Source organism: Aspergillus puulaauensis, chromosome 2 (assembly GCF_016861865.1).
Source record: "Aspergillus puulaauensis MK2 DNA, chromosome 2, nearly complete sequence".
NCBI lineage: Eukaryota > Fungi > Ascomycota > Eurotiomycetes > Eurotiales > Aspergillaceae > Aspergillus > Aspergillus puulaauensis.
Genome location: NC_054858.1, coordinates 2,129,331 through 2,150,791, shown reverse-complemented (window position 1 = coordinate 2,150,791; position 21,461 = coordinate 2,129,331). Strand labels below are relative to the sequence as shown.

The 21,461-nt window shown below is 52.1% G+C and overlaps 8 protein-coding genes across 8 annotated transcripts; 3 read left to right on the top strand and 5 right to left on the bottom strand.

Moving 5' to 3' along the window:
* Positions 1-587: 587 nt before the first annotated feature.
* On the top strand, positions 588-1,667 carry APUU_20888A (NAD(P)H-quinone oxidoreductase; the record flags this gene model as incomplete). The annotated part of the gene is made up of 2 exons (XM_041699579.1): positions 588-977; positions 1,044-1,667. The coding sequence occupies 2 exons, from the start codon at positions 588-590 to the stop codon at positions 1,665-1,667; spliced, it is 1,014 nt and encodes a 337-aa protein (XP_041552650.1).
* A 122-nt stretch (positions 1,668-1,789) lies between these two features.
* On the bottom strand, positions 1,790-2,930 carry akr1 (putative aldehyde reductase (AKR1); the record flags this gene model as incomplete). The annotated part of the gene is made up of 4 exons (XM_041699578.1): positions 1,790-2,143; positions 2,193-2,594; positions 2,648-2,834; positions 2,884-2,930. The coding sequence occupies 4 exons, from the start codon at positions 2,928-2,930 to the stop codon at positions 1,790-1,792; spliced, it is 990 nt and encodes a 329-aa protein (XP_041552649.1).
* A 2,206-nt stretch (positions 2,931-5,136) lies between these two features.
* APUU_20886A (DUF3431 domain-containing protein) lies at positions 5,137-6,324 on the top strand (the record flags this gene model as incomplete). The annotated part of the gene is made up of 4 exons (XM_041699577.1): positions 5,137-5,275; positions 5,335-5,479; positions 5,553-6,140; positions 6,210-6,324. 4 exons carry the CDS (start codon positions 5,137-5,139, stop codon positions 6,322-6,324), a joined length of 987 nt encoding a protein of 328 aa, XP_041552648.1.
* A 364-nt stretch (positions 6,325-6,688) lies between these two features.
* Positions 6,689-8,247, bottom strand: APUU_20885S (putative GPI-anchored cell wall protein Pst1; the record flags this gene model as incomplete). Its single annotated transcript, XM_041699576.1, has 3 exons — positions 6,689-7,664; positions 7,728-8,097; positions 8,160-8,247. 3 exons carry the CDS (start codon positions 8,245-8,247, stop codon positions 6,689-6,691), a joined length of 1,434 nt encoding a protein of 477 aa, XP_041552647.1.
* A 700-nt stretch (positions 8,248-8,947) lies between these two features.
* Positions 8,948-11,764, bottom strand: APUU_20884S (uncharacterized protein; the record flags this gene model as incomplete). The annotated part of the gene is made up of 4 exons (XM_041699575.1): positions 8,948-10,328; positions 10,381-11,214; positions 11,271-11,588; positions 11,655-11,764. The coding sequence occupies 4 exons, from the start codon at positions 11,762-11,764 to the stop codon at positions 8,948-8,950; spliced, it is 2,643 nt and encodes an 880-aa protein (XP_041552646.1).
* Positions 11,765-12,208: 444 nt separating this feature from the next.
* On the bottom strand, positions 12,209-14,148 carry APUU_20883S (uncharacterized protein; the record flags this gene model as incomplete). The annotated part of the gene is made up of 6 exons (XM_041699573.1): positions 12,209-12,369; positions 12,417-12,516; positions 12,566-12,675; positions 12,726-13,416; positions 13,464-13,852; positions 13,917-14,148. The coding sequence occupies 6 exons, from the start codon at positions 14,146-14,148 to the stop codon at positions 12,209-12,211; spliced, it is 1,683 nt and encodes a 560-aa protein (XP_041552645.1).
* A 1,560-nt stretch (positions 14,149-15,708) lies between these two features.
* APUU_20882A (uncharacterized protein) lies at positions 15,709-18,235 on the top strand (the record flags this gene model as incomplete). The annotated part of the gene is made up of 2 exons (XM_041699572.1): positions 15,709-17,422; positions 17,475-18,235. 2 exons carry the CDS (start codon positions 15,709-15,711, stop codon positions 18,233-18,235), a joined length of 2,475 nt encoding a protein of 824 aa, XP_041552644.1.
* A 206-nt stretch (positions 18,236-18,441) lies between these two features.
* On the bottom strand, positions 18,442-21,172 carry optF (small oligopeptide transporter, OPT family; the record flags this gene model as incomplete). The annotated part of the gene is made up of 6 exons (XM_041699571.1): positions 18,442-18,635; positions 18,717-18,986; positions 19,067-19,281; positions 19,342-20,669; positions 20,769-20,969; positions 21,128-21,172. 6 exons carry the CDS (start codon positions 21,170-21,172, stop codon positions 18,442-18,444), a joined length of 2,253 nt encoding a protein of 750 aa, XP_041552643.1.
* Between the last annotated feature and the right edge of the window lie 289 nt (positions 21,173-21,461).

Genomic DNA, 21,461 nt, shown 5'->3' with positions numbered 1-21,461 from the left:
TAACCTTATGCTTAGTGCTGACAGGATCCTGCATTCTCGTGTGGGTCACCCCAGACATCTCCTGCCTACTTAGTGGTAACAGCTCTTGATCCCTGTTAGTGTTCACTGTTCAGGACTCTTCCAGTCTCCCCACTCGTGCAGACCTCGGGCCGTCGGACACAAACTGAGGTTAGCTGCCACTCCTTCGGCACATTGCCTAGGCACAAGGAATAGGAAAAGTGCTCCATAAACATCCTAGGCAATATCTAGTCTGCTCCAAGTTCCTTGCTCATTTCTCTGGTCTGGCACCTCAGAACCTAATCACTATCCTTCTCTTGACAACATTGTCCAGAATAAATATTGAGATCCAGCACTGTAAGTTGTAACCGAATTGGCCATCGACATAAATCATGAATCGGACAGTATACTGAGCCATGAGTATAGTGCGAAGACGACCCACCTGCTTATCAATCATTCTTATCGCTCAACGACATCATAATCATACACGAACCCCTCATCTTCCACCACTCCATACCTTTCCTTCAACTACTCACTCTCTCTTTCACCTCCGTTCTCTCTTCCTCTCTCTCAATTAACACCAAACCAAAATGGCCCCCCAAACCATGCGCGCAATCGGCATCAAAAACAACTCCGGCCCCGCCGACGCCCTCTTCATCGACCAAATCCCCACCCCCACACCGGGCCCCTCGCAAGCCCTCGTCAAAATCAACGCTTTCGGCCTAAACCGCATGGACCTGCTACAGCGCGAAGGCAAATACCCCGTCCCGCCCCAAGCTCCGCCAACCCTGGGCGTGGAATTCTCCGGCACAATCGCCGAGCTGGGCGCTGGCGGTCCAACAGAGGACTTTAAAGTCGGCGACGAGGTTTTTGGGCTTGCGTATGGCGGGGCCTACGCGGAGTATATCTCTGTTGCGACGGGGATGCTTATTCATAAGCCGAAGGAGTTGTCGTGGGAGGAGGCTGCGGGGATTCCAGAGGTATGTCTTCTTCTTGCTTACTTGCTTCCATACTCCGGTTGAGTGGTTTTTAATGTCGTTGCGTAGACATGGATAACAGCAACGCAAGCCCTCCACCTCGTCGGCGCCTTCAAACCCGGAAACAGCGTTCTCTGGCACGCAGGCGCATCCTCCGTCTCCATCGCCGGGATCCAACTCGCAAAGGCCGCTGGTGCGTCCGCAATCTACGTCACCGCGGGCTCGGACGAGAAAATCGCCTTTTGCGTGAACGAGCTCGGTGCGACGGCTGGGTTCAATTACCGCACGCAGGACTGGGCGGAGGAACTCAGTAAAGCCACGAATGGACGCGGTGTCGATGTCATTGTGGATTATATCGGGGCGGGGTATTTCCAGGATAACCTGAAGTCTGCGGCGCTGGATGGGCGGATTGTGAACCTGGCGTTTTTGGGGGGTGTTAAGGTTGAGGGAGGGGTGGATATTTCGTATTTCCTGAGGAAGAGGGTGAGGTATGAGGGGAGTACGTTGCGGAGTCGGGATGAGGGGTATCAGAGGAAGTTGAGGGATACGGTTGTTGAGAATGCGTTGGAGAAGTTGCGGAGTGGGGAGTTTAAGGTGTTTGTCGAGAAGGTGTTTAAGTTTGAGGATGTGGTTGAGGCGCACAAGTTGATGGAGAGTAATCAGACCAAGGGCAAGATTATTTGTACTATCTAGATACATAGCATATACACTTCCGATATAACTACGACATACAATATAACATACTACGTGGACAGGTGGGTTCATCTATTATTCATTTTATCCCATATTTACATCGTAGTGACCAGCACATCCGTTTAAACAATGACCTTGTGAGTGGCAGGCTTCTCGTCCTCCTCGCCAAAGATGTTGATGTTCCAGCGGGGCTGGTTGGCCACGTAAGGGGTGTTGTAGCGGCGGCGGTTCTCGCCGAGCTTGGAGACCTTGGCAATCTCCTCGGGGGTGAGCTCGACCTCCTGGAAGTTCTCGACGATGCGCGACGCAGTGACCGACTTGGGGATGACCGAGTGGCCGCCAACCTGGGACCAGTTAAGGATGACCTGCGCGGGGGTGACGGTCTTGCCGGTGCGCTTGGAGGCCTCCTCAGCGACGGCCTTGACGTCAGGGTGGGCGACGAGAAGGGGGATGTTGTACATGTTGTTTCCGAAGGCCTGGATTCGTTAGCTTAGAACAAACAATAAACAACTGGTTGAGACGTACGGAGTAAGCAGTGATGTGGATGTTCTTCTTGGCGGCATATTCGATCAGGTCATTGCTCTGAAGGACGGGGTGACGCTCGATCTGGTTGGCTGCAGGGACAACACCGGTGGCGTTGATGATGGCCTCGAGGTGGTCAACGGTGTGGTTGGAGACACCGACAGCGCGGGCCTTGGACTTGGGGAGCTTGGTCACGGCCTTCCAGGTGTCGACGATGGAGATGTCGTCCACAATGAGGACATCATTCTGGCTCTCCAGAGGGAAGAGGTTGTCGCCGGTCTTGAAGGCGACGGGCCAGTGGACGAGGTAAAGGTCGAGGTATTCGAGCTCAAGCTCGGCGAGACACTCATCAAGGGCCTTATCGACAACAGCGGGGTCGTGCTGGGTGTTCCAGAGCTTGGAGGTCTAGAATCTGTTAATACAGAAGTGTGCAGTTTAACGAGCCTGTGGGAACGTACGATGAAGAGGTCCTCACGCTTGAGGCCAGGAACGTCCTTATAAGCGCGCTTGATACCCTCGGCGACCTCACGCTGGTTCTGGTAAATGGTGGCCAGATCCAGGTGACGATAGCCAGCCTTCAGGGCCTGGTAGACAGCCTCGCCGACCTGGCCGGGGGCAGACTGCCAGGTACCGAATCCCAGTTGGCTGTAAACAGTTAGTAGGCGCGATTAATTCAGAGAGGGGAGCTGCATACGGGATCTGGGCACCGGTGTTGAGAGTAACCTTCTTTCCGAGAGACATGGTGTTTGAGTATGGATGGACAGGACAAAGTCAATGTAGAAAGAAGAAAAGCAGCAAACCTTGGGAGGGGGAGGAGGGGAAATAAAAGGCCGCGCAGACGCAGCTCCGGTGGGGTTCGACAGGTGCATCGTGGCATTGATGTTCCGGCCATTCTACCTTCTTAGTAACGCAATGATGCCACCCATCCATCCATGAATTCAGGTCTTGGTCCCTCCCCGCCATCCCTCCAGTTACGTGACCCCTCGGTGGGGCAGCTCTCACATCATAGCAGTCGCACCAGAGTCTCACCCGGGTTTATTTTCTGGTTTGTTTTCTGCTGAACGACGGCATGTTCACCCTGCATGCCCTCTCACAGACACGCCCATGACCGCGCAGAGTTTACAGTGCAGCAGAGATGATGTCAGTCGGTTGACACTCCTCCGTGGGGAAGAAGCGGGCTCTCAAAAGGGAAATTGACATTCTCCCGCTTCCAGTGGACGGATAAATTGCGGCCAGCCCCTCAGCCAATCAGGCCTTCGGTTTCTGGCCTCGGAGAAAGACCGACGCTCTGTTTCGCGGTTAAATTGGTCGCTTTGGGCCGTTTGGGGTCCTTGCGGCTGGACCTTCTGCTTGGGCTCTTGCGCTTCGGTTGATTTCCATTGCGCTCCCCTCATAACAACCCCACGCTTGCCGGGGTAACTCCAACCGGCCGACTACCAGACCTGCCGGCAGGTTTGACGAGAAACACTCCTAGAATCTCGGAGACTCAAATAACCGCGCTGTTCGTAGTTTTGCCTAAACCGGCCCTTCACTAGCTACGGTGTACGGCATTCGGGTATTCAGCTATTCAGTTTATCCATGTTAGCGCTTCTAGATTCCACGGATTCACGGTGATCGGAGCGGGAAGATGCTGATCTCAGAACCGAAAGTCGGCTTTATTTATGTCTGTCCGTGTTCGCGTGGCATCCTCGCCTGCCGGTATATATGGCACACCCCGCTCGACATGAGTATACGGCGAACCAGAGAATGACAGTCCACCAAACATCAACACTACCCTTGCTCTTACCATGTCTCATCTTTGGTAAAATGACTGTCCCGCTTGTATTTTGGAAGCGACACCTTGACCAAACCTGCCCTGGTCTTAGGGAGCCTCCGCTTCAATCACTGAAGATGATTGACCCATGGCATTATTCAACTGCCTCCTCCAGGGCTCACTATTCACTATTCCTGCATGAAATACTTACGGTAGAAGACAAAATCTGCTAAGCACGATTGACCATGCGGTCTATCAAGGGTCTTGTCCTGGCCTGCCAAAACACGGGAGATGCACAGACCAAATAAATGAAGAACCATAATGCCGACAATGCCACTTTGCCTATGGCAATATTGGTGCATAGGAAGAGAACTTGTCGGGCCAAGTTGGATGGTTTATTGCCAAGCTACACCTCGGTTGACATGTAAAACAGTATGCAATTTGTCTTCTAGGGTCCACTGTTAGATTGCAACTGACAAATTAAAAAAGCTAATAGGTTCGCGATCAGATCGATCTGGGTCTTTCCCGCCTGTGGGCACTGATTCTTTTCTGTAAAGCTCGACCTCACTATATATATCTGTATAGCCACAAATCGAAGTCAAGCACCTAGCAACAAAAACTGTGGCCCTGGATTCTGTTTGCTTGGTCAGTAGCCTTAATAACTGCGAGGCATTCTGTCTTAATTAACTGCTAAATCGCTTCCCAGTGGGCACTGGGCTGTGAGATAAGCTCATGAATAGGGCTGGGTTAAATTAAATATTCTAAATAAAGGCACAAATACTCAGATGGCTGCATATGCTATACCAGGTGCGGAATGGTGTTGTGATTGCCAGCCCAATCAACACAGCAATCTTGACGTGGGAGTGGGCCATTATAGGCTCTGATTGGTTCAACCTCGCCAAGGGAAACTTCCGATTCGCCCCCCTTCCTGACCCTTCCATCGTTCATCCCTCCAGATGACAGAACCGGTTCTTGCAAGGCTGTGTCTGCTTACGTACTCCCTGCGATGCGTTCAGTCCCCACAGGGTTAGTGACAACACAACCTGGATACAAGCCATTTCGTCCTCATCCATGTATCAATTATTGTTCTAGCCACCTTGCTTCTCGTCTCTGGCATCTCCCGCACACCTCAGTCGTCTCTACCGTGCTGCCCTATTGCGTCTGTGTCAATCGGCTCTGGAGAGATTCTTCCTGATGCCCAAACGGCGTCTTTTCCGTTGGCCAGCCCCCCGGACTGCTGGGCTGACGTTGCTGGCTCTGCTGTTCAGTACCATCGCACTGTTCCTCTATGGTGGCGGTTCATTTCCTGTGACCCCGCATCTTCGAGCAAAGCGTTCGTTTTTCGCATCTCCCGACAGCAAACCCATGCAGAATACTAACAGGCTCCAATAGAAGAACAAGAATCGCAGCGTAACCAGGCCATTCGCCAACTTGCCGACCTCACAGCGACTTATAGCAATTTTAGTCGAGTCGGGTTGATATTAGCAGCGACGAAATCTGACGATCTCCAATGGCTTTTAGATTACTGCAAAGAACGGTGCGTCATGGCCTCCCAAAACAGGCATGGCCGAACAGTGGAGAACAAAACTAACTCTTCTTGTGTTTGACAGCGGACCTGAAACAATCCCATTTATCTATAGCACCGACGATAAACCTGACCCTCGCCTTCTAATCCCTCGCACAAACCGAGGCCGCGAGGCCGCCGCATACCTCTCCTACGTCGTCGATCACTACGACAACCTCCCTCCCTACTCGATCTTCATCCATTCCAACGTCGAGCAATGGCACAACGATCTCTTTGGTTCTGAAATGCCTGCGACGCTGCGCAATGTCCGCCTTGATGCCGTCGATGCGATGGGCTACGTTAACCTCCGGTGCAAGCATGACCCGGGGTGCCCAACGAGCGTCCACCCTTGGAACCCAACGCAAATTGATATTGACGGGAACGACATCCGCGCGTTCTTCCCGGAGGTCTACAAAATAATCTTCAACGTCGGAAAAGAAAAGGTTCCTGAGCATATCGGGAATGTATGCTGTGGACAGTTCGCCGTCAGCCGCGAGCGCATCCTCCAGCGACCAAAAGCCGACTACGAGCGCATGCTGAAGTGGGCGGCGGAAACGAAACGCACGGATAGCTTCGGAGTTGGCTGGGTGTATGAGAAGATCTGGCATATTGTTTTTGGGATGGAAGAGATCTAGTATGCTTGTCCTTGTCCTTGCGTGCTGTGTTTCAATCGGTTTGCTAACCAATATTCTTCTACTTACAGCTGTCCCCGATACGAGCAATGCCGTTGTGACGTTTACGGATGGTGCGGACCACTAGCGGACACAGGCGAGACACTGCAGGCAGTGCGCGCTCCGGCCTCACCATGGACAACATGATTACTTGACCTACGTAACATAGACGATTGACGGAAAGCATTTTTTCTTTGCACTGCTGAAATTGTCCAAAATTTCACGCTTGCTTTGTCTTTCATTCCATTTTTTTGGGGATTATCTTTATATAATATTCATAACGAGTGTTCGGAGCATACGGCTTGCTTGCATTAGCATGACACGGTGTCTGTTGTCGGAACGAGAGAATGCGGGAATGACTTGGATACCTGGACACGGCGGGTGGCTTTATCGATCCTTATGGACAGGACGGAGCTGGAGTCTTTATAATAGTCAAGGGAATAAAATGGGTGGTCATAATTTCATAGGTATCTTTATATACAAAGCAGCGGCATAGCTATCATATACAACCTCACCCACCTGCAGTGTTACTGCCATCCTCCGCATGAATCGCCCTCTGATGCCTCGCCCCCCCAAACCCCCCATCAAGCTCAAACACTGCCCCCTCGCCCACAACCCTCTCCCCACTCCTCATCCCCTCCTGCTCCCCCACCGAAACCGCAGGGACCTCATGCACGTCCCCGCTATCCAACATCGGCACATCCGACTCGGACGGTCGACGCCTCGGCACATTCCGACCCGCGTTAAAGAACAGCGCATCCCCCTCGCTAATCGTATTGCGGTTCCCAGGCCCATTCGTCCCTGGAATCAGAGACGTGGGGACAGGCATTGAGGATGCCACCGCCGAGCCGGCAGTTAGGGATGACGGGAGGCCAGAGGACGGATCTGTGGATGATGGCGAGGTGGAGGATGTGAGTCCTGCTGTTGTTGTTGAGAAGGCTGTTGACACGGGCCGGCGTGGGATTGTCCCTGCTGCCCCCGTGATGCCTCTTTCAGTATCAGAGGTGGATCGGCCTATCGCTGCTGCAGCGATGGGTGCGCCAGGACCGTTGCCGCCGCCGTTGCCGTTGCCTGAGACCGTGCTGGCCGTTTGGCTTTGGCTGGGAGGTTGTTGTTTCTCTGCATCTTTCAAAGCCGCAATGCCTGCACCGGCTGCACCGGCTGCACCAGCGCGATTCTTCCTCCGCTGGCGAAGGCAAAGCCACAGGAGGATAAGCGCAATGATGACCGCGACAACAACACCGATAACAATTCCCGCGATTGCGCCGCCGCTAATACCAGAGCCGGAGCCGGAGTCGTCGTCGGTCGGAGACGCGCTTGATGACGGCGAGGCCGTGGTGGTCGCGCAGGAATATGAGCCCCTGAAGACGTCGCTGTCGTTGTCGCCTTCCTCGGCATTCTGCCTGTCGATGCCGCTGCACCCTGCTGAGCCTGTTGAGACGATAGAGGATTCGCCGTTGACGCGTTCGAGATTGTCGAACGAAAGGCTAAATTTACCTGGTTATCAGTCCAAGCACAACGCGCGCAGGTGGAAAAGCAAGAAAACATACGTATTAAACCCCCCATCCAGGTCCATCTTCCCGCGCACAGTCTGGAGATTATCCATGGTCAAACCCGAAAGTGCTTTATTGTCCTGCACTGTTAGATCGCCTCCCACCGTCTGCGCATCATCGAGCTCCAGGCGATTCAGCTGATCATTGCCCGTGACCTTGACTGCGCCGCCGACATCTTGCAGGTCTGATGCTGTGAGTCCGACCAGGCCTGTGTCTTCGACTTTCAGGTCCTCGCTGACGCTTTGCAGGTTCTCGAGATTGAGCGTTCCGGCTGCTGAGGAGGAGATTGTGACGCTGCCTTTTATGTCCTGGCAGTCTTGGAATGCGGAGTCGGCGTCGGCTTGGGAGGTTATTGTTACGCTTGTGCCTGGTGCTGTTAGTTGGGTTGTTTGTGCTTGTGGTAGTTAGGTGCAGATGGGGATGACGTACAGGATGAGGAATCGGCCGCTGTGACCGGCCGGATGAGTGCCGTTAAGGCCAGAGAAAGGAGGAATTGGGGTATCATTGGGAAGATCATCTCGGCGTACTATGAGTCGTTGAGTCGTTGTGGCGTTGCGTCATGAACAGCCTGAAGGAATGGGTATCGCAGCTTAGCTATACAGCCGAACGCAAGGACGGCATGGTGGACAGTTACTTGGACTTCGGAGCCTGGAGGACTGAGGGTTCTTTTATTATTGATCTAATTTCTCCAAAACTGGAGCAGGCTAGTTGTTTAGCTCGACTTGGCTGCTAGTTTTTTTTTTCGCGATGTTTTCATTTCGCGTGTGGGTTCTGCTACCGTAGTACACTACGAATCTAGGAGGATAGCTTTCTTGCATGCTCGGAACTGCGAGGTCTCCTGCAATGGACGAGTCATTGGAAGCCGTTCTTGTTACCTGATTGCTACTGCGTTGGCCAATGTGCGGTGTTATTGTTATGGAAGATCGAGCCATGCAACTGCACTGCCTCACTGACCCACCGCATCGCAGTTTTCTCTCCACTTCACACCACAGCACCTCCCCAGCGCGCAAACCATCTCGAAATTCAGGACCACGAGGGTTTGATCAAGCCTGAACAGACACTTCCTTACTCGATTTGATCTATTTATATCCAGACCCTGACTCCAACATCCACTCTAAGCTGTATCAAGTTATCAACCCCTCCGCCAAATTCAGGCACCAAAATTCCATCACCCCTAGCCTTGGTATTAATCTTGTTACCTAGACGATGTTCCGCTGTCATTTTGTTTGGCCCGTCCAATCGACGACAGCTTCGTCCGTGCCTTTTCCAGGCAGTGGTATGGCCAAACATCCATTCTGGGAGTTGGGCCTCGCTTCCATCAGGCGCCCATTTCCAGCTCCATTTCGGCCGGACGTGGGTGGATCGTCTTGTTCGCAGTCTTCGAACTTGAGTGTGTCGAGGAGGTCTTTCTCGTTCACTGTTGTCGTGGACCACGAGAGCACTGGATCGTTTTCCGACTTATCCCCAAACTCCAGTAGGAGCTTCACGATATCTGGGTGATCTTGGTTAGCTGCCCATAACAATGCGGTCTGCCCGTTGTTATCTCTGCTGTCGATATCTGCGCCGGCCTTCAGAAGGCACTCGACCACAGCCCGCTGCCCATATCTAGCGGCGACCGATAGTGGAGACTGCCCATATTTATCTCTGGACTGTTTATCAGCACCGAGATTGACAAGGAGCTCGACAACATCGCGGTGTCCGGCCTTTGCCGCCCACGATAACGGTGTCTGCCAATTGGTGTCCATCGAGTCTCGAGAAGCTCCCAGATCCAAAAGCAGCTGGACCAGACTAACGTGCCCTTCGCAAGCCGCCCACGAAAGAGGGCTCTTCCCCAAGGAGTCTGGCGAATTTATATCGCAGCCTCTCGCAACCAGGTGGTATACGGTATCGTCTAGCCCAAAGTACGACGCAAGATGTATACCATCGATCTCTACTGGAATTGGCCAAGGCCTGTCCTCTAAGAGCACCTGGGCGGCGCAAGTTGCCTTTTGTTTATTTTCTAAGAAGTCCAACACGATATCTAGGTAATGACGCTGAATTTGTCTATGGCGACCCCAGTTCTGAGCCGCGTAGCGATAAAGGGGATACTTGTCGAGAGCGACGGCTTCATGGTTGGAATGCGAGGAGTAATCCTTGAAGGAATCGTACGACAGGTATGTTATGCAAGTAACAGCAATATCATGTTGCGCGCACGGAAACCACGAGCTCCAGGTCCGTTCAAAATATTCCTGCGCGGTGTAGTGAACCAACCGAATAATATTGCTCTGTTCCTCGACAATTACCAGGCCAGCGCATACTGAAACTATGTCTTCCACATCCGAGATATTTGCCTCGTCAAGGTAGGGCTGTCTGACCTCTACAGCCAGGGCATGCTGTAGTTGCCTTGTAGTCAACGGGCCGGCACAGGTGATCCACGATAATACCTGCTTCGCCATATCTCGCTGGTCAGAAACCTGCCCTTCAATTCGTTCCATGGCAGTGCTGTATGCAGAGTCGTATGCATTAGATCCACTGGGAAGGCTTTTCAGGGCCGTTCGAACTGCCTTTTGGGACCTCTTTCCAACCAAGGAATCTAAATGCAACTTGGCGAGCAAGAACCTGCCACGGCTGGCTGTTAGTTTGCACGATATTTGCGACAGGGGTCACTTACATTCCACCCACTGCTTTGGATACCTCGGCGATTATCTCGCATTGAAGCTCCTTGTTCCGCGAGACGAATGATGGGAGTCTGGAGAGTTGACTGCGCAAATACCGCCACACGTCTTCCATGGTTGCGCGGATCTCTAGTGTAGGGCACGCTTCAAACGCAGCAATCGTATCTGGAATATACCTGGATGTGGCCAGGAAGTTGACATTATGCTCGTTCTGTAAATCGTAGATTGCTGTGATGAAAGATTCACGGGCAGTGCTTTCGCATTCATCAAGAGCATCCACCACAATGAAGACTCGAGAGAGTTGAGCCGAGAAGGCCTGCAGGAACTGCAAAAGCTCGCTCACGCTTGGTTGTATTTTCTTATTCCGTGACTGGGAATATGCTGTTCTCACAGAGTCTGGAATTTCCAAGCTCCGCTGGACAAGCTGTCTCACCACGCTTGCAAGGAGATCTCGGAATGTCTGCGAGGGCCGCCGCCGAAAGCTGCAGTAAAGATACACGATACCGATATTGCCATCGTGGTTGAACGCTCGTTCCAGATAGTCAATAATCATAGACACCATGATTGTTTTCCCAGAACCCGGTATTCCTGGGCAAAACAATGTCTGATTGTTACCCTCCAACCAACCCCGAAACTGGCTTGCTCCAAGCAGCCACTGGCCGCTCCCTGGCTGCTGTTGATTAAGGAAGTCATTCTGCTGGGCTGCATAGTTAACCGAACTCAACCAGTCAAGGACCTTATCAAACTCATCGTTGCTGTGGAAATTCTTAATCGCTGCAATCTCATACCTCGTATGAGTCGTCGTCTCACAGGCCGCAAGGTTAACCTGCCTTCACAAATATCAGTGCTTACTTATACCCAGTAAAGTCAAAGGTGCAAAGCGTACATGTTAATCCGACTCATAAATAGATTAAAAATAGCCACCTGCCCCTGAATCCGCTGCTCAAAGGTCTCTATCTCCTTCGGATCCCACTTCAGCCGCTGCCACGCACGTCTCGAGAAATGGCGTGGGCCGCGGGTAGCTTTTGGATCCGTCAGGTCCATTTCAAGATTCTGGTACCTTGCAAGCAGATGATGAAGCTCCTGAAGAACCCCGCAGCAGGATCGTGATATATCCTCGAGTTGCTGTCTCTGGGACTTGCTCAGGGCATTTTCCGGGTCGATGTCTTCGATATCACGCAGGACGTTGGATAGGGACTTTATACTATTACAGAAGACATATCAGCTCTGCCTTTCGAGGGAATGTGGTAGGTAGGTATCTCAGAAATACCGTTCAGTTGTATTCTTGAAATGGGTTGGTGCGTAGACGAATCGCCGCCGGATCTCGTTTGCGAAGAGGAGGACGGAGAGAAAGTCCCCTGCTCCATATCCAAAGCTCATTTTAGACTGACGTTGCTATTGTCCTTAGTGTAGTATGTGGCTATACAAATATATGCAATTGTGAGGATGCTGGGGTACAGTAGACGACGCGTAGGAAGAGTGCAGGCAGTCATTTCAAGAAATAGCCCAATTGTATGAACTCATGAAAAGAGCTTGGATTGCCAAGAATGGCAAGAGCACCCTAGGTTGGAACGGTGACTGGAAAAGGACTGGGAGTCAGAAGGGTCACGCGCTGATATTGCTTCGGGCCCGTGTCGGGTATAACGGGGCAGAAGCACAGAGCAAGTTGGACTTGGGTGGAGATCTGACAACATTTGTCATATTATCAACATATAAGTTTAGTTTCTTGTGCATATCGCGTAACGGACATGATAAAAAGGGTATATATAAATCTATAAGACATTTCAGGAATCTTGGTCACGGATATAAAACGGAGATACCATCTCAATAACGCGGGCTCCAGGTATCAAGGGTGTGAAGCTCGCTCCACTCGGCCTCCAACTGGCGAACGATCCAGGCCGTTGGCCATCCTACTTTCTTCTCCACAAAGTCTAGGAATTCAAATGATCCCTGGTGTTCGGCTGGATGGCGAAGGCAGAATCCATCTTGACGGGGTTAGTGTTGAACTTGGCTATGAGAGTGGAAAACGTACATCGATACAGGAGATGGCAGCCCATGAAGTATGCGTTTATGACCGTTTCGTTGGATCTTGACAGCCCAATCACGTTTATGAGGTGGTATGCGATTGTTTGCTTTGACGGTCAGCGTGAATCATGCGCATATCACAGTAGGTATACAAACCTCTTCTATGCGCCGCAGTTTGGCGCGTTCATAATCGCTGACGATTGAATGGTGCGCGTTAGAAGTTGCTAGGAGAATGCGAGAGGTATGGTAGTATTGTAAACCGACGACTTAGATGGTCAGTTTCATTTTCGCCTCCGGGGAGTTAAAAGAATCATACCTGCTGGCGGAGACACCAACCACAGCTCTGGAAACGGCCTACTTTCCGTAGAATTGGCCTCCTGGTATTTCAAAGGCTGCCAGCTGATCGGCTTTTCCCGATGCCACTGCTCAACACATTCGGACAAATAGTTCCAGTCGTTCTCGTCAAAGCTAAATGTTGGCGCCGAGCGGAGTTGGATTATTCTTGCACATAAGAAGATGATCCTGTTTGAATAGGCTGCATCGTCCCTCCGTCGAAAGACGGACGAATGTTCATAATTCTCTAGGTTAAGTTGCATGGGCTGGTATTCAACCAGACAGGCGTAGATAGCCTGCCGCAGGAACTGCCAGCTGACAGCCTCCGCCAGCCCACCAGATGAAGCTGATTTTGACATTGTGTTCAAAAGCCGGGTAGAGCCAAGCCAATGACACTTTTCATCTGCTGCCAGCTCCAGTTCTTCATACATGCGTAAGATTACCACGGTGATTAATAGATTATCGTCGTAGGATTCCTCAGCTTTACCAAGTGCATTTAGGAGTAACTCGATGCACTGACTGTGGTACTCTGAGGCTTCCCACTCACTGGACCCAGATATAACCGCAGAATGCCGTGCAGATAAACATAAGACTGCTTTCAGGACCATCGGAACCTGAAGTGCTCTCCGTGGAACTTCGGTCGAGAAATGGGAGTGCTGATCACAAACATCGAACTGACAGGTCAGTATCACTAGCTAACTTGCAGTATCAGAGAACGCACCCTAGGAGAAAGAGTTTGGATGAAGGAACGGAGAAGGAAGGCTTCGCGCGTCGACATTGGCGCGGTAGAGTTTTGACGTGGGCTAAGGGAGCTTAAAGATGGTGAAAGATCTCCCCATGTGCTGACAGAGGGCAAAGGAGACGGGCCACTCGCAGGCTTGGGCGAGATGCTGATAGAGGATATTGTTCGCCGCTCGCCTGGACTAGAGCCCGCCAATTGAGCGATCAGTTGGTTGCTTGGTTGGGTTGTATCCTCGCGCGGACTGGGTGTACTCGGGATTTGCGGTTGTGACACTGCTGGCAACACATTGGAGGGAGGCTGGTTGTCCCTCAAAGCATCAGAGGTGCCATCTGAGTCGGGATCCTCAGCGGATTCTTCAACGAACATCACTAAAACACGATTTGATCAGATTTTATCGAAAGCAGCACGTCCCAGGTTTCAAAACAAGCGTACATGATTGAGGGACCTTCACCCAGGGCTGGCAGGCATCCCACGCCAGCTCGAATTTGGATGCTGTTCCCTGGCTTTTCTGATATACATGGCGGACAGTCTTGAAGCGGAACGGAGGGTCAAGATGACACGCCCGCGAGAGTCGAGAGCATTCATTGCATGACGAGGCCCCTCCAGCAATGGTACATTTGATATGGCGAAGACGACAACGCTCACATCCCCTACCGATTCGCATTGCAAGGAAAGAGCTGTGCGTCCAGCGCTAAGGGGAGAAATTGAAGGTGGCGATCTACATCGGCGGACTCAAGATACACATCGACAAGGCACTGCAGCCCGAGCAGTATGCAAGGAAACGAAGACAGAGAAAATGGCCGGGCCGGGAGTAAGCGAGAGCGAAAAGCGAAGGGATTCACAATCCTGCGACTCGTCTCGAAATGGAAGTTTCCCCGCAATCCCCCGGTTTGCTGAATCAGCGGGTGTTTGCGGGCGTGATTGGTGCCCTCACGGGTCGGACTGTCTCCGAACGCCAACCACGAGATCCCCATCGCCAGCGCTCCCCAAGAGTCCAAGACACTAGACAGCTGAGCTGGTTTTTTTTGCCACTGATCGCGCTTGGCTTTTACTCGAAACGTCCGACGGGCTCCGAGTTGTTGATTGGTTGGGAATGCACCTGTCAGCCACTGCGTCTCCAGAACATGTACAGAGTAGGTTGGTTCTACACTGGAGATACAGGAGACCACCACGACTGACGCTCCCAAGACAATTAAAACAGGGACCTGCCCAAGCAATGACATGAGATAGAAGGGCATATCCAGATTTATAATGCCAGCAGCTCGAATAGTAACTGGGTGTCCAACCTTGCCGATCAGAGTTGCGCCTATCACGTATACGACAGCCCTGAACAAGCATGGCGTGATGGACAACCCCTCATGCACATGTTTGGTCAAGTCCGGATCCGATAGTGTTCTGAAATGTTCCCATAAACTGGGTAAAGAGACAGCGGTGGTCTTTTGCCGCTCTCTTCATTATTAGCCCTTTCAGGAGCGTCATCGGTTTGCCCATTTCGCTTCCGGTATTATCCCACTGTGTGATCACATTTTGCAGAATTTCATAATGCCTCGTCTTTCTCGACAGGCAATTGGGCGTATATCGGATTCTGGTTCATTCGTTCAAAGGTCCAGCGGGATGCGTCTATGGGGTATTTCCGAGATCAACACGAGGCCCAAATGCGAGTTGAAGGCATGAAATTGACACTTCGAAAGATACAAAGTATGAAACAACGGCCAGAGAAAACACGAGGGAAAGACTATTTAATCGACAGCCTGGGAAATGAGGCATTCGAATTCCGAGCCACCGCGGGGTCGCCATGCATCGTACGATACAGTCGGAGACGATTTCCAGGACTTGCACCCGAAAGCACTAGTACGTACTTCAATGCATCATCATTAGTGTAGAGCTCGGGTATCAGTTTCCCGGCCCGCGACTCTTCCCAGAAGCTTTTATTCTGTTTTGTCTCTTCTATCCTTGACGGGTCCTTACACACCGGAGGGCACACTAAGGGGCTCATCACGAAAGCACTGGCTCTTTACGAGCTAGCGGGAATGGCTAGTCAGATAGACAGTCATACAAAGGACAAATACTCCGTCGCGCAGCTATGTCCAATTTGCCGTTAATCACCCAGCACTGGCCAACGCCGACATCGCAGTTAGACCACGGCAAGTCTGAGTATCGAACGTCACAGCTCGCTTCAATCTGAAGATGAGATCATTTGTCTCTAGAATAATTGGAATGAATAATGCCTTTCCATACCTTTAGACCCCGGAACGCCCGGAAATTAGATGGCCATCTTGATAGTGGGCGAGATCTCGAGCTGCGGTTCAGGCAGCGGCCCAGACACCGGAACAAACATGGCGAGCTGAAACCTCTGCCACCAATTGGTGACCATGAGGGAGCTAGACTAGAGCTTATTCGAGACTTGACAGTTGAACGCGAAGTCGTCCTCATCCAGGTCCATGACTCCATTGTGAGGGCGCAGCGGCCCACTGATCGGCTGCAGTGTGGAGGAGTCGGCCGGCATAAAGAATTCTCCCTTTTGTCTGAAGAACCCCCCGACCTTCCGACTCCTCGACCAGGATGGCCAGCGGTTCGAGCCGCCTCCAGAGGTCTATTTTTCTCTACAATGAGCAACCGCGACCCTGACTTCCGACATCAACTGGGCCGATTCCGTCTCGAACCCCTGCCGGCGCAGCAGCTCCCCCTCCCTCCTTCCTCTGCCCTCTCGCCCTCCTTGCCGTCTCCGACCTCCGCTCCCTCCGCGTCCACTCCCCCCCTGCCTCACCGTGCTGCATCCCGCCCGAAACGTGTCTCAACTGCCTGCGACTTCTGTCGCAAGCGAAAGAAGAAATGTGACTTCCGCTATCCCAATTGCTCTGCCTGCACTCGGGCCGGCGTTCGCTGCACTATCGCCCCGCCGGGCTCGCAAATCACCAACACATCCGTCCCCCGCGACCAGCTTGAAAAACTGCAGGATCGGGTACAATGGCTGGAGGAAATAATCCGCCACAAGACCGGCATCGCTGTCGCTGACCGGCCCACGGGCAGCAGGCTGGAGGATGAAGGGGACCCGAACTCGTGGCATCAGCTGCCGGCAATTCTGATCAAGGTCGACCCCAGTAGCCCGCACGCCGCTTCTACAGTAGGAGGCTCCACCACGCGAATCGACTCGAGCGCAAGTCCAGCCTCAGCAAGCCCGTCGGCAGTGGGAACAGAACTTCCAAATGTCGGCGAGATATTTCGCGACAAACTCGAGCATCGTCGCCCGTCTGTCGCCCGTCCGGCAATTTCTTCATCTGCACCGCGCGTTATCCGGCTTGCCACATTGGAGGAAGCCGAGCGGGTGGCAGGCCAGTACTTTGAGAGCATGGGATACCAGTATCCGTTCCTTTATCGTGTCGAGTTCTTTGACAATCTCCGAATGATCTATGCCGGCCAAGTCCCGACTCCTGAGGTGCATTGCAGCTATCACATTACCATCGGCATTGCCCTGCTTATCGGATCCGCGGAAGATGCGGAGGCCAGGGCAATGGAATTTTATCGCGCAAGTAATGAATCTCTTCCAATTGCGCTACATAATGAGGACCTCGCCGCCCTCCGCGCATTGCTGAGTCTCGCTCTTTACACGCTTTTCGCGACCACGGGTCCCAGTATCTGGCATGTCCTGGGCACCGCCCTGCGCCTTTCAACCAGCCTAGGTCTGCACAAGGCAAGACCGCCCACCAATCTGGTTGACGATGAGATGGCCAAGCGAGCCTTTTGGAGTCTGTATAACCTGGACAGGCTTATCGCCAGCACGCTGGGCCGACCGCTCGGGATTGCCGACGAAGATATCACCGTTTCCCTTCCCCGGGAACTGAATGACGATGGCACTGAAACGCCTGGGGCTAGTTCTCTGACTATTCCCATCCAAGTTGTTAAGCTCCGTCGTATTTTCTCTCGAATATACCGTTACCGTAAGTGGTGTTCCTCTATGTTACATGACAGAGCTCAACTTATACCTTACAGTATACAGCATTAACCAGCCACCTCTATCTTCCACCGAAATATCCCTAAGTCTCCGCCATTTCCAGCAGGAACTCGACGATTGGCGCACCAGTAGCCCTATATACCCGCCAGCCCTCCTTTACTCAACCAGCTATTTCGACTACCTCCACGCAACAACCCTTCTCCTCCTTTACCGACCCAGCCCTCGGAACCCGACTCCCGACCAAAACAGCATAATCAGCTGCGGTAATGCTAGTATCGCGGTCATCCGTTCATATTGGGATAGTTACTCAATCGGGAAACTCAAATGGATATGGCTTACGCTGAGCCAACTTTACTTCGCTGGAATTACGACCCTATGGTGCTTGAACAGGAATTTCCATTCAGTAAACGAGGGCCACGGCCCCGTATGGGAGCCAGATGAGCAAATGATGCGGCGGGCGATCCAAGCTGCCGTCGTTATTCTAGAAGAATTCGGAAAACGAAGAGCCGGGGTGGATAAGTTGGCAGAGACATTCCGAGCACAAAGTACCACAATTTTCAGCCACCTGGCCTACCAGCAGCAACAGCAGCAGGCCATGGCACCTTCGATACCTCCACCACAGACAGGGCCCAACCAGGTCTTCATGGCCCCGCCTGTGCCCCTTGCGCCCGTTCTCGATGATGTCTTGTTGGTTGATGCGTCAGGGAATATGCCCGTGATGGATCCGCAGATGGCGGAGCAATTGTTTTACTCTTATGATTGGTTCCAGGAGGAGATGGCGACGTATTATACCTTGTAAGGGCTTTGATCTTACCACTGTGTTTATTTATTTTATGGTTTGTATATGGAATGATCTATCTAGCATTGTAGACTGAACGCGTTATGATATGACATATACATTGTTTATTAGCTGTCTATATTACATGGTCTAGATAAATGTAAATATCTACAAGAAGTCACAACCCTTAACTGGACTGGTCTATGAGTGAAATGTAGCCAGGCACTTCACTCCCAACTACTAGGCCCGAACCAACCCTGCGGAGGAAGATTCTTCCACGGTGTTCCCCGTCCATCGGCCGTCTCCAAGAAGACTTTATTCCCCCACCATTTCAGTGGGCCGGCTGGTAGCATGATACAAAAGAATATAACGACGGTCGATACCGCGACGCCTGAATCTAATGCTGCGCTGAGGACGTAGTCTGAGTTTTTGTCAGCGAACGCATCCTTATAGATGGAAAACGGTGGAGTTTCCACCCAAGACAAAGTGGAGGGGGACTCACTATACTTCGACCACCAAGCCGGTCTCCGCCGCTTAATGAGGCCATTGAAGATAACATTGACAACCCACCACGAGGAGAAGTTGATGCCTGTGGCCGGCGGGACAAGGCTCATGGCTCCGAATGCAACGGGCCACGAGACGTAGTTTACTGCTTTCCAGCGGCGGCCGAGCAGGTATGTTATCACGATGATAACGGGGCCGGCAAGGAAGAACCAGAGCAGGTTTCCGTATATTTGGCCTGGGCTGAAATTGCGACCTGGGCCCAGGGCACCTGGATTGTGAGAGGTTGGTTAATTTATTCCTATGAAAGAGTGGTAGGATAATGGAAATGGAAGGAGATAAGGTGCTTACCCCAGATGATGGAGGAAGAGTAGGTCACCAGGCCGTGGGGACAGATGAAATCGCCGTCGGCATCGGGCGTGCAGATGTCGTCGAAACGGGTGATCATGAAAACAGTTACGCCACATTGTACGACCGCGCCGATTAGGGTTGCTAGGCCTTGCGCAAAGAAGAGTGTGCGCGGTGCGATGTGGAGATAGTGTGCGAATTTCATGTCAGCTACAAATCTATAGTATCACCGAGTCAGCGTGTTTGCCTGTTGGGGTGATAATAGTGCCACTACTTACTCTAGACCCTGTGAGACCGTTACGTATCCATAAAACTTGAAAGCCATGTTGGCGACGGGTTTACCGAGAAATGCATAGCCACCAATGAATTCGGTAATCAAGTTGAGTTGGTTGCTCGTGATATTAGTTAGGGCTTTGACAATCCCCACAGGGATGAAATAGATGATCGGCAGCACGAAGGCCAGCAGGACTGCCCACGCTGGAAGCGCTGTGTGCCACACCTCATTGGTGACAATGCTTAATATGAACATCAATAGGGTCACTGCTCCGAACCACCACCACGGAACTGGGGCATATGATTCCATGAGACGAGAATGGACGTCTCTCTCATGGCGGCCACTCCATTGCTGAACCAGTTCTTTTCCGTGGTAAAGAGCCGTGTGCACGAAGATCCCCGTTAGATTAGCGAATGCTACACCATATGTCACGGCATATCCAGCTGGTATGAACATCGGAGAATAGTCTCGATAAGCATCGGCGTCGACTGTGCCGTTCTTGTTCATTACCCGGTGTACATCATAGAACCGGCCGGTGTTGTCGAAAGTATTAGAATCCAGGAGCGGTAAATACGCAGAATACCACGTATTTGTGTAATAGATTATGGGGACAAGAATCCAAAAGAACAGCATAAAGGAGCCCATGACATTCAACCCTGCCCAGAAGGGGACGAGGAGAGGGCTATCATTTGCGAAAACGACTTGGGACCAATCGAAAGTGAGCAGAGACATCCCAAGTCCGGACTTCTGTCCGAAGAGCTGATTGACCACAACGTTGGTCGGTGCAGCCCAACATATAAAGCTGAAGAAACTCAAGCCAGCAAAGAGGTATCCTGGGACGAAATACCAGACTGCGCCACCAACGAAAACGAAGAGGAAGAACCTGATTCGCGTGATAGCCCAGCCATCAGCGACTCGGTTGGCTCTAGAATGAAGGGTGGTGAGAAGAGCTGCGTTCGACAGGACCTGCGGCCAGATCATAGTCGCAGGTTCCACGAGCCAGCGTGAAACCATCCCAGCTACGCCGAACCCAAATAGCTGCGTAGTAATGCATAAGAGGACCTGAAATCCGCCCTCTGACGGCATCTTATAGAATTTGACCATTGCCTCGATAATTTGTGTGGCAGAAGCCGACCCAAATGAAACATTGGCCATGATCGTGATCAAGGCATGTTCTTTGATGTTGAATCGGCGATCTGGGTTCAGCCAACCCAATGGCATCCACCGTGCCCATGCACACCCAATCGGGAAAGCTATAAGCTGTGCGACCAGCGCACTGATTTTTACACTCGGCTGTCGCAGGCTAAAGAATTGATTCAGCCCACTCCCGATCTATAGTCATACTCGAGTCAGTGATTGGCAAAGTGGAGCTGGCCGGGCCCAGACTGACAAGGATTGCGGGCCAGGGGAGGAACTGATATGGATGCATACAATCGTGAAGAGAATGCCAATAGTCCACATTCGGACGGTGTTTATAGGCAACTCGACGTCATCCACTGGTGGAACGACTGCTCGCACCTCCGGAAAAGGCGAGTCATCCGCGTCGTAAGGAAGGACCTTCTCCGCTTCACGATCGTCGAGCACGCCACTGTGAGCTGTGTCATGATCTTCCAGGTTGTTCGCTGGCGACTCCTAAACACAGGGTGTCTGGATTAGCACTCGGGGAACGAAGTGCGGGTTGGGACCGATCAGATATTACTCAATATAGTAATACTGTGATACAGCCGTTGGCAAGACTGGACAACGAGAGCGAGACAGCCAATACAAGCCGCAGGATCAGCATAACCCACCTTTATTGAACCCCTGTGAAGGGGATTCTTTTCGGTTTCCCGCATCCTCCATGAAAAGCCAGGCCCGGCTTGTGAGTTGTGATGTCCAACGCGGGAGAGGCGCGATCGAGGACACTGGGGGCGGCTTCCGAGTGGTAGACGGTGGGCCCCTGGTGGTTGATCATTGATCCCCAAGTTCAACCGGGGAACATCAAAAGGGCAAAGCAAGACGCAACAGCATCAAAATTGGGTGCAGTTGTGTTTGAATCAGGACTCAGGGGAAGCGGAGAAAAAAAGCTGCGGAAAAAGCAGTGAAGTCATGCCTGAGGCTGAGCCTTTTCTGCCCCCACCTTTT